This window comes from Carettochelys insculpta, chromosome 1 (genome assembly GCF_033958435.1).
Source record: "Carettochelys insculpta isolate YL-2023 chromosome 1, ASM3395843v1, whole genome shotgun sequence".
Classification (NCBI taxonomy): domain Eukaryota; kingdom Metazoa; phylum Chordata; order Testudines; family Carettochelyidae; genus Carettochelys; species Carettochelys insculpta.
The window spans coordinates 349,164,215-349,176,356 of record NC_134137.1 but is presented as its reverse complement, the minus strand read 5'-3'; the positions used below and the strand labels follow the sequence as shown (position 1 = coordinate 349,176,356).

At 38.7% G+C, this 12,142-nt stretch overlaps 1 protein-coding gene across 4 annotated transcripts in view; it reads right to left on the bottom strand.

Moving 5' to 3' along the window:
- CERK (ceramide kinase) overlaps positions 1–12,142 on the bottom strand; it is a 131,985-nt gene that overhangs the window by 52,619 nt on the left and 67,224 nt on the right. For all 4 annotated transcript variants that reach the window (XM_075015922.1, XM_075015932.1, XM_075015940.1 and 1 more), the window contains one exon: positions 7,984–8,129. In XM_075015922.1, coding sequence (XP_074872023.1) covers positions 7,984–8,129 — 146 coding nt within the window. The remainder of the gene's footprint in view (positions 1–7,983; positions 8,130–12,142) is intronic.

The following is a 12,142-nucleotide window of genomic DNA, read 5'->3' as shown; positions in this document are numbered from 1 at the left end:
GTTGTGTTCTGCCCTATGAGAGAGGTGAGGGCGAAGGGTAGCCTTTTATCCAGCTCTAAATAAATGGATTTGCTTCAATAAAAAGACTACCTTTATACTACCAGCTCGCACTGTGACTCCTAGCTTTCATACACATATCTGTACTAGCTTCATGACAGCCAGTATGAATACAAACAGTGAAGCTATAATGGGAACTTACCCAGAGGCTTCAGGTGGGCTTGTCCTGGGCACCACTCTGCTGAGCTGCCAATGTCTGTTGCCACAACTTTTATTTCTCTGTGATCTCTCTCTCTCAGTGAACTAATACAAAAGCCTTTTGTAAAGTTATTGCTAGTGCTGAAATACCCCTATGACAGTGAAATAGATTCCAGCACAGAGGTACAAATCAACTTATTTGTGTGGGCCAAGATGCAGGACAATATGTAAATTTGGCAGCGTGGGTAGCGATCTGAACAGGCTTCTTTCATGCTAGTAAATGCACAACTTCATTAACTGTATACTGAAGTTAAATTACTACAAAGGACTGGTGAGGTGGCCAACAGGGAACATGTCAAAGAAAAATACTAATGACGACCTGATCAGTCAGATGAGTAAACTGCCAACAGGTGCACTGTTGACCGTATAATAAACTTCACAGTTCACAACACTGCACTAAGTAACATTCTTATTTGGATTGTGTGATCAGTATTTGCATACACAGCATAGATACAGTTCCTAATTTGAACAGGGTATGCACACAGAATAAGATTAATTTCTATTGCTATTTAAACAATTGGGGGTATGTCTAGTAAAACGAAGAAAGGTATTTTGACACATATGCGGTCTGGGGTTTGTAAAAGGCAGCTGAATGGAGAAGAAAATGGAAGACAGTGCACTGACAGAAGCAGGATACAGTGAAATCCCTATTTACATGATTTTGACTTGTGCATTACTTGGATTAATGTGAGTCAAAATTGTGAGTGATAGGGAGCCAGGAAGCACCCAGCTCCCCTCCACTTGTGGGAGCCAGGAAACTGACCAGCACCACTGCACTGGTCAGTTTCCCAGCTCCAAGGAGTGGTGGGGAGCCAGGAACATGGTGGCTTACAGGAGCTAGGAAACTGACCAGTGCTGAGAAGCTGGTCATTTAAAAAAAAACTAAAGAAAGAAGGGTGGGGAGAGAATCTTGATCATATTAAGAGCAAAGGCACAGCTACCATTACCAAATAGGCCTGACCCTATTTTACTAATAATGAATCTTAACTGCTCTCAAACTACCTTTACACGGAACTCTTATTTTGTTTTATATACCGGGTTTAAAACAGGAAATGTGACCCACGTAAGAAATGTAATTCTATCTTAGCTGAAGTTGACTCTACTAGTATGTTCTTCCCATACCCCCAGAGACAGGCTCTTCTAATAGCTTTTTCCTGCCTTCCTTCACTGGTTCTCTGTCAGTCATGCGATACTCAGTTTTCTTGAACATTTTACCCCGCTCCCTATTACATCACAGCACTTTAGTTTAGTTTTCTCAGCTGTCAGGGCTGATTCCCACTCTGACACTCCAAGTGGAGAAAGTGGGGGACTATAAAAAACTTACGAACACCTTCTCTCTAGAGACACTGCTTTTTAAAAAAAAGCTTCCCAAGGTCACAGATTTCCTGACCTGGTGGTGCTGCCACCACCAAGTGAAGAGAGCTTCCCTTTAAAGCTCAGGAAGACGCACTAGGCTATCTTGCTGTGGAGTAACCCCAAGATTTTCCCTTTTCTTAGTCGATAGCTTGGAAACAAATAGAATAAGCTGTAATCTGATAGCTGACCTTTTGCTATTGACATGCAAATACACAGACAGTCCTCTAGTGCACAGAAATCAAATTATTGCCCTAAAAAGTAATTCATTCACAAAGCAAAATATGAAAAAATACCAAAAAAGTAAATAAATATACTTAGTTTCTGGCTTATAATAAAAGTAACTCAAAACAAAGATTACAGCCCAGAGAATTACTTCCCTGGGATTCAGTTTAGAAGTTAGAGTATGGGGAAAATCATCAACCATCCTAAGAATTCCACACCAAACCCAAAACAAAAATAACCTGATCACATCTAACTAAACATTTCCTTTCTACTTGCATACCTATGTACTGATTATGATGTGGCCAGGATATTTACTGGATACATTAGCATATTGGTCTCTCGCTGCTCCAGTCGCAGAACAAAGACCCCTCAACCTACAATTGTTTCAATTCAAAAAGAATCTCACTTTCTCCCTATTGGCTCACCCGGCTTCTTTCCTTAGAGAACTCCTCTTTCTGGGTTTAACCCTTTACAGGCATTAATTCGTGACATTTGCATACACAGGGACATATCTATATAGGTGAGGGAAAAAAACAGGGTCACAAAAGGAGGAAAAGTTCTCTGTGCCTTAAATATTGAGTCTGTTCTGGTCTGGCTATTATCTGAAGAAGTGGGTCTGTCCCATGAAAGCTCATCACCTAATATATTATTTTGTTAGTCTCTAAAGTGCTACTGGACTGCTTTTTTGTTTTGCTAGTATATAGACTAGCACGGCTGTCTCTCTGTTACTAGACAAAGATATAGGTGAATAAAGTTATGAGGTGTTCGGAAAGAAAGTTGAATTTCATTTGAAAGAAAAATCAACTTTTTTCAAAAACAACATATACTTAAATGTGTAACATTTTAATGAAATCTCCATGAAGGAATGAAGGACAAAAGGAAAAGTTTGTAAATAGCGTGAACACTTAATTTCCAACACAGAGTTAAAATAGGAACTTAGGCTATGTCTACATAAGAGGATTTTGTTGGCAAAACAGCTGTTTTGCTGAAAAAAATCCACAGTGTCCAGATTCCCAAGGCATTCTGTCAACAGTAAGTCAAGAGAATGCAGCACTTTTGTTGACAGTTATATCTTGCTCCCTAAGAGGAATGAAGTCTCTGTCAACAGAAAGCCAGCCTGGATGTTCTAGGAGGCCCTCTGATGACAGAAAGGATCATTGGGCAGCCCTGTCTGCTGTGCCTCCAGTTGGTGATTTTGCCGACAGAGCAGCTGGGCTGACCAGCCACTCTGCTGACATAGTGGATAGTTCTTGCGATCTGCTGGGCAGTCTGGCTTTGATCTGTCAACAGAAGTTTTGTTGCAAAAACTTCTGTCAACAAATCCCTGTAATCTAAACATAGCCAAAGGCTTCAACTGGAATAACTGTTCCTTATCTGCCCTTAAAATGGTTTGTTTCATTTCTGGGGTATATTCTGAATTTTCCAACAAGACTTTAATTGCAAACTTTCTCTTACCATTAGTTGGAGAGTTGGCACAACATGATAGACTGTAAAGTTTCACAGTTGTCTCACAGCACAAGGGAAATTACAAAGAATACACTATAAACAAGTTACTACGCTAACAGCAGATCCCAAACTTTTTCACACTACAGTTCCCTTTGATCTCACTTCTTAACACAACCTACCTGGTATTTAGCATTCTGGTTGACTTTTCAAAAATAAATGCTCCATTTTATCAGTCTACTTTGAAAAATGTGGGTGGATGATGAGACCCGTATTAATCAATATGCCCTCAACATACTTGCACAGTCACAAGGCCTCCAACTCAGGAGGACCACGTAACCACTGGATCCAAAATTAAGAAACCACCAACAAGTAGCCTGTAGGCCTCCTCCAGCTTATCAAATTATTTCATTTGGCCTGCTGCCTCGTGTATGGGAAGGGGATGGAAAGTGGGAATTCTTCTTTCTCCGATCTCATCACTAAGCTCCTGCATCCTCCACATGGAGCTTTAGACATGTTGCAGACCACCAAAGGCAGATTGCTGCGGGGATAGAACTCTATTTCTCCACAGTAGGGACGCTGTCTGGGTACCCCAAGAGCTATTTGCTTAAAACTCTGTTACATTTCTCCCACCCCTCCACAATCTCATGACTTTGATCCCACTCTCAGAACTACAACTGGAGAAAAAATGCTCTAAAATAAGTATATGAATAAAGATTTTTTTTGGATACAAGAATATGCCTTTGCCTGCCACTTTAAAGATTTAATGCTTCCCTCACTTGCCTCCAAAACAGGCATTGATACACAATGCTTTCATTTTAAATTCAGAACTGTTTAATATAAAAATTAAATATTTTATCTTCGAATAAGTAAAAGGAAAAATGAACATATATATGCACATTTTAAATTAAAGATTACAGAAGCAGATTTCCAATTGCAATATGACAATGCATAATATTTTGTAGACATAATTCTGCCCCATCAGAAAATCTAACATAATGCACATTGAACTCTAAGACTGTCATTGTGAGTGTGTTCACAAGAGGATAAAGGAAAAGTCCTGCTACTTTTTCCTCACACATATGACAATTTCACAGGTCAGAATGACCTGAAATTGATCCTTAAGCTCAGTACCGTGTACAGAATGATACAGCTCACTGAACATATTCAAGTACACCCTATACATATGCACCCCTTTACCAATTTCCCATCTTTTAGTAATGAAATATTGAGGGGGGGGGAAAAAAAAAAAGACTCCCTGCTTTTCCCCCTTACTTCTATCCACAAAAAAACAAAGCTCCACACATGCTTAACTAACATGAGGATTTACATTTTTAACTTTCTTCCCAGAAGAGCATTTAACAAATAACGAGGGGATTGTAGCATGTTAAAGACTAAAATTTATTTTGGTACAAACTTCTATGGGCTAGGGCCCACTTTCATGTCAGATCCATGATTTGCTGGCCTTCAAGGTGCCAAAGGACTGCCCCCCCACCTTGCCATTGTTTTTCCTGAAACACGTAAGCCTGGCTTACTTAAACATGTTCACTCTATTTTTCAAATTTGTTATTTAGAGTCAAAAGTTACATTAAGACAATATTAACAATGTGTAGTATAAAACCTTGCAAATTACAGGACAAGAATACAATGAAAATTCACTTACAGAATGTGGCTGTACAGTGGACAAAATTAATGTAAAAAGCAAACAATTCACATTTATAGCAAACAGACTATAAAGGATTGCACAACAAAGGAACTTAAAGTTTAATACTGTTTTAACAGTGATGATTAAAAAAAGCAAAACAAACAAACAGACAGGAAAAACTCCTCCAAATATGTGCACTTACAAATGTCAGATAGTGACAAACTGATACACCACAAAACAAATAATTTCAACTCCATTTTAACTTATTTCTCTCCCCAAAGTCTAAGTGTGCAATAAACTTAAACATGACAGTTATGTTTTTTACTTAAAACTTCTTTAGGTCATTAACACCATAAATAGCTGAATGTTTTCAAATAAACCTATGTCAAAACACAGAACACTTTACTTGGACAAAAAAATCTTGACGAACGTCAATGGAACTTTTAGCTGAGAAAAGAGTAGGGAATAAAAAAGCAATTCAGATTTTCTGCCTGTGAGCCTGAGTTGCAAATGGATTCAAGCACGTGTTTTCACTATTATTATTAGGAGCACAGACAAATCTCTCTGCAGTGTGATTTATTGAAAGCACATAGGATATACAGTATCTTTGTTTTACTCACTTGACTATAAGACTAAATGAACAGGACCGAGGGTGGGGTAAATTTAACAGTTAAAATATTAAATGGGAACAATTTAGTCAACATAAAAATTAAAATATGAAATTGCAGATTTTTTTGTTATCAGTACACTCAGTGTTTTGTTTTTAATCACTCCTCTAGTTTCAAATTTAGTCATTTACTCAAAGGCAGTCACGTGACTGCCAAAGGCAAAGTCTGTTCCTGACTTGAACAACTGTATGCCCACACTCATCTGCAGTTCTGGAAACACCATCCATCTGAAGGGGGTTTCACCCTCGAAAGGTCAGGACCTAATATACTTGTTAGTCTCTAAGGTGCTATAAGACTTTTTGTTATTTGGAAATATCCTTGAGTTTTATAAACACGAACTTCAGTATTGGAAGAGGAAACCTTCCCGCTAGCCCAAACTACATTTTTAACGGAGTCTCGGGGATCTCTTTTTGGCTATATGGGTCATTAATTTTCAATTAAAAGATGCTTTGGATTACCTATTGCAGTTAAATCTACACTGTCAAAAGGACTACATTCGGAGGGAAGAGTTTGAATTTTGAATAATGTTTCTCACTAGAGAATTAACATGAAGGTGGTTATCATCAAATGGGAGTAAACCTTGAAAGGTCATCAAGTCTAGTCCTCTGCACTCTTGGTAGGACCAACCACCATCTAGACCATACCTAAGAGGTATCAGTCTAACTCACTCTTAAAATCATCTCCAATGGTAAAATTTAAGCCCATTGCTTCTTGTCCTACCCTCAGAAGATATGGCGAATAACATTTCCCCCTCACATTTGTAACAACTTTTTAGATAGCTGAAAGCTGTTATGTCCCCACTATCTTCTCTTGTTCATACTAAACAAATCTTTCACAATCCTAGGCCATGTCTACACTAGCCAAAAGTTTCGAAATGGCCATTTGCATGGCCATTTCGAAGTTTACTAATGAAGCGCTGAAATACGTATTCAGTGCCTCATTAGCATGCGGGTGGCCGTGGCACTTTGAAATTGATGTGGCTTGCTGCCGCGCGGCTCCTTTTTGAAAGGACCCCGGCTACTTCCAAGTCCCCTTATTGCCATCTGCTCATAGGAATAAGGGGACTTCGAAACCGACTTGGCTTGCCGCCGCGCGGCTCGTCCACACGGGGCTCCTTTTCGAAAGGACCCCAGCTACTTCCAAGTCCCCTTATTCCTATGAGCAGATGGGAATAAGGGAACTTGGAAGTAGCCGGGCTCCTTTCGAAAAGGAGCCCCATCTGGATGAGCTGCGCAGCGGCAAGCTATGTCAATTTCAAAGTGCCGCGGCCACCTGCATGCTAATGAGGCGCTGAATGTGTCTTTCAGCGCTTCATTAGTAAACTTCGAAATGGCCATTTGCATGGCCATTTTGAAGTTTTTGCCTAGTGTAGACATAGCCCTAGTGAATTAAAATAGGCCAGCACACACCTCACTGAAATATGGAAGGAAGCTAGCAGCAGCGTTTCTGTGAGCCTTATAACTACAGAGCATCAAGAAGAACATAAAAGATGCACCTGTCTCTGGAACCCATTGCTGGGCTCCCCAGTGATTCTTTGGTTCCTGCGACAGAAGCACTGAGAGAGAAGGTGAGGCTATGTTTCTATACCACTAAAGGGATTTCAACACTTGCATAGCTGGCTGATCACGAAAACTGACATAAAATATTAGGCTATTTTTACTGTACAGAACAGGAACAATACATGTGGGGGGCATTTCCAGGAGTCACATGCAACCTCCAGAGTCACCCCACCCCCCATGTAAGTGCTGTGCCACTTTTGGTAAATGTGGCGGCAGCCCTATTCCAACCTTTCTAGCTCATGCTGTTCTTGCGCCGTGACACTCTGGAGGGGGAGGGTCAGCCCCCACACTCGTTGAAAGTGGTGTCGTGCTTTTGTAGGAAGAAACAAGTTGATCGTGGACATGATACAGGGAAGGGTGGGGCATGGACACATGGCTGGTGGGTGCCTCCCTTGGAAAACCTGCACCAGTTGCCACTGGTACAAAATAAACAGTATTTTGCCTCCATTCAGTGGGTTTCAAAAGATAATGTTTTCAGTTAATGTTTGTTTGTGTGAATTTATAATTTCTTCACTAGCAGGAATGGTTCCTCACCATTTTTTATAACATTTGTACTAGCATATGTAAGCCCCAAAACACTACACAAAAAAGCAGTTATTAGGTTCTACAATAATAATTTTATCATACACTTTAATTTTTGCTTCCTCCCATTCATGCAAATTCCCTCACCCTCAAACAAGGCATTGCAGCCAGCACTGTGTATGCTGGCCCACCAACAGCGTTATGGCGCATTACTGTGCATATTGAATTCTACAGGTAGGCCTAATTACACAAAATTATTGCATTACACTAATAAATAAAAGTAAACTGAAAATTAACCCTTTTTCATTCTTACCAGCAGGAACAATGCCAATCCTTATATTGCACTGGACTAATGGAGCTTTGGGATTATTTTGATCTATGCCAGAATCCTTCTGTATTCTTCCAATTAGACCATGCATCACTTCACTGAACATTCCGTCCCCACCAACACAAACAATACTGCCAGAAAACACAAGTTAGAACACATTCTAACAGTAAAAAAAAAACAAACAACAAAAAACCCACATTAAATGTTCCAATTAGTGTAGACACCACTTACAAAGAGTCATCACTTTGTTCTCCCTATTCACCTTTATGATTTATGAAAAGCAACACCACTTAAAACATTTTATTTAAACACAAAACAAAAAATAAAACAGAAAACAAGATAGCAGCAGGAACCACTGGAGTCCCCCTACCAAATTTTGTAACTTTCTCCTATTTTTAAATAAACTTTTTCTTTGCTGCTGCTGTGTGAACAGATACACACGTTAGTGACAGCTAAACAAGCAAAACACTGAAATGAACTGATCACAAAGAGTTCTTAAACACAAAAATAAAAATTCACCTTTTGTAAATTGCTGTATTTATAAATAATTTGAAAGTTCACAGGTAGTTTCAGACAGAATTATGATATTTGTATCCATTTAATACTGAATACAAATAATTTAATGTATGTTTTTATATTAATTTTATCAACTTTGCTTGATATGCTACACCACATGCAATTACTATTAAAAGATATAGCTAAAGCCTGGAACTAAACATTTACTCATTTCAAAACCATACAGTACAAAGACTTATATAAAGTGACTTACCATTCCTAATGTGACCGAATCCTGACGCATTAAATTGGCTTGTTACATAAAAGCATAAGAAAGCTGGCTATAAACACAGGTTGAACCTCTAGTCCAATACCTCAGGACCTGACCAGTGCCATACCAGAGAATTTCCCAGACCACCGGAAGTCAGTATAGTCTAGCAGCATTATCAACACTTCCACTGCTTACTGGGCTGTTAGGGAAAAAAAAACCCAGCAGAAATGTAGTACTTTAAAGACTAAACAAAATGATTTATTTGGTGATGAGCTTTCATGGGACAGCCTTTAAAATGCTACACTTGTGCTGTTTTGTATTGCTGGAGTACAGAATAACAGGACTACCTCTCTGTTACTATTCAACATGCTGGGCTGTTGGAAGACATTTTAGGATAAATTACAGATAATAGCCCATAACACAGACAGCCAAGACTGGTGGTCGTAAACAAACTTTCTGGGACCACAGGAAATCTGGCCAAATCCATGATAAACAGTTGTCTGGCTAACTAAAATCATGCCAGACTATGGATGTTGCCGGAAGAGAGAGAGAGAGTGCGCCAGACTAGGAGAGGTACAAGCTGTATAAAGATTACAGTTATACAATCTGATAAGTAGCTTTGTGTGTCTTCAGGTACAAGAGTTTGTTTTCCAAAAAAAAAAATCAACCCAGTTTAGCTGAGTACAACTATATAGCTATAGCTGATCTGTACTGAGCTTTAAGGTTGTAGTCAAGAGTAACCTCATAAACAAAATGTCAAATCATTATAAATATCTGGTCTGTTTACATTACCCTTACGAAAAAAACACTCCCTTAAAAATCTTAAAAGGGTACAAAGCTATAATTTAAAAAAAAAACAAAACAAAAAAACCTCTTCCAATGAGATACACTAAAAGAATGAGCCTAAGCAAATCTTCAGAAAAATTGAATAATAAGTCCCCAACGTACCCATACAAGCACTGGAAAGTAATAATGCATATGAAAACAAGTGGATTCATACAATTACTCTCTGATTGTTCACTGTCTGCTCTCACTTGTAGCACTTATTTCTCTTTTGCACTAATTTCTCAAGCAGCATACTCTTATTGCATATTTTACACCATCTGTATGAGAAAGACCAGTATGGGAAATAGACACCCCACAGTACAGACAAGAATAGAATTTGTCCTCACCATCATTCAACATATTTAGGCCAATATACCAATTTCATGTTACTTGTTGATTATTTAAATATTTTAATTCTGTCATCACTGAACTACTGTGTTGTGAAACTGATCAAACTCATGGTGCAGAGCAGGAAAAAAAGCAGTTGGCAATCCACACAATTGACATTTATCTTTTAAGAGAACACTTTTTGCTCCAGTACTGGAATTACTGCACTATAGATACCCGTTAGCCTCTGCTCAATACTTGCTCTCTATGAAAAATATCTTGTTTTACAAGTAAAAGAAAGATAGATTTTCTCAGGTGTATATTGCTGAGCTATATTATACCTCTGTTTCTCTCCTCTTTAACTGTATTCTATACCCAATCAAACCCTTGCCAAATTCCTGCCCCAACTCTAGATTGGATTTATGGCACTGTGAAGACAAGGACCTGGTTTGGAATGAATGTACAATTGATTTAAAAGTAACATTATTCCACTCTCAAATTACAGCAAACACAGATTCAGTACTGCCAGGATGAAACAGATGCCTATCCCTTTTGAGGATAATCCCCACAGCCAATATAATAGAAACCAAGAAATTTACGGTACATTACCTTGACTCAAACTGGAGGTGAATACCAGAATGTCAATGTGCAAAGAGAACTGTGCTTTAGCGAAGAATTTCCATAACTCAAGGGCTATTGCTCATTTTAATTAAATTCTTATAAACTGGCATCCCAGACCTGGCTATTATGGAGATAATTAGCACCACCCCCAACTTTTATGCTGAAGTATCCAATAAACAGATATTAGAAATAAATAGATTCACAAGGATTTTTATTTAACTGGAAAAAATCTGAAACAGCTGAACAAAGATTTTTGGAAATCACATATGCAGTGGGAACCAGCAAGGGTCAGAGGTGAAGTCAGCTTAATAACTGACAAATTTTCTTCTAAAGATCAGACCTTCCTTTTATCTGAATTATTTACTGAATTGCTGTAAGACACTGAAGTATTTTTGCCTTTTTTTCAGTCTGGTTTCTATTAGACAGTTCAGACTTCTCTCTCAGCCAAATCAAATAAGTTCCAATTAAAACCGAATGTTCTATCAACTTAGAGAGATAAAAGAAGATGCTCAGGAATAATAAAGACTACCTATGGAGATCTCTGGCACTTTCTTCAGGAAGTCTTTGCCCAAGGTATTGGTAGTGATTTTCTCTGGAATAGGCCCTATGCTGCATTAGAAGCTACTTTATATTTGGCCACTACCACACCTTCTATGAAAATATAAAGGAAGAAAACTCACTGAGAGGATTGTTGTGTGTTATTTACAACATATACTAGATTACATTTTGAAAGCATCAATTTCCCTTTCTACAGTTCCCCTGTGGGGATAGATTTATCCCTACAGCTGGCTTACAAACATGAAAATACCATCCCAAACCACCTGAAACTCCACTCTTATATTTTGGAACTTAGACAGACAGTCAGTAGCAAAGGTTGAAGCTAGCTTCAAATTACAAAACTGTTTTCAGTCATCTTCTCTGTAACTTCTCCAAAACACCCAACTCTCCTCAACTTAACATATCTCACTTTACACTGGAACAGAACTGTTCTGGGAAATCAGAAATGGAGTTTTGATATTTGTGGTGGTTTTTTCCCCTGTTGACATCACAGAAGTCATTGAATAATTTGGTTCAGTTCTCCAAAATGGCTTTTCCTAGAAACCCTGGGTTTCATTTCATTTTTCTGGGCTTCCTCAAGAGAAACATACTAGTATTCTGAAAGAGTGATGAGCAAGGAGACACCCACAGCCAAACCCCTACCCTCGCCTACTCCTTCTATTTTAACAAAAGACAGAAAGACTGCAAATGCCTGCCAACAAGCTATAGGTAATCTTTGAACCATCTCTGACTTTTATTAATCCAAGCATCATTTTTCCTTCTTTCTCCAAAATACAGTTATGTCCATAAACCAGTGCTTTTTTTGTGCCGGAACTGAATACCAGCACCTCAGCGGCCCCAGTACTGGAACTGGCTGGGCGGGAGGGGAAGCGGGAGGGGAGCCAGCTGAGTACCGGCTCCTATCTATTATTTTTTTAAACAAAAGAAAAAAAAGCACTGGCATAACCGTGTATATTTTCCTTTTATTTACCAGACAATAAAAATTGCCTCACTTCATACCTGAGCAATGCTGGGTCAATTGCTAGTAGTGCCATGTGTCGATGGGTC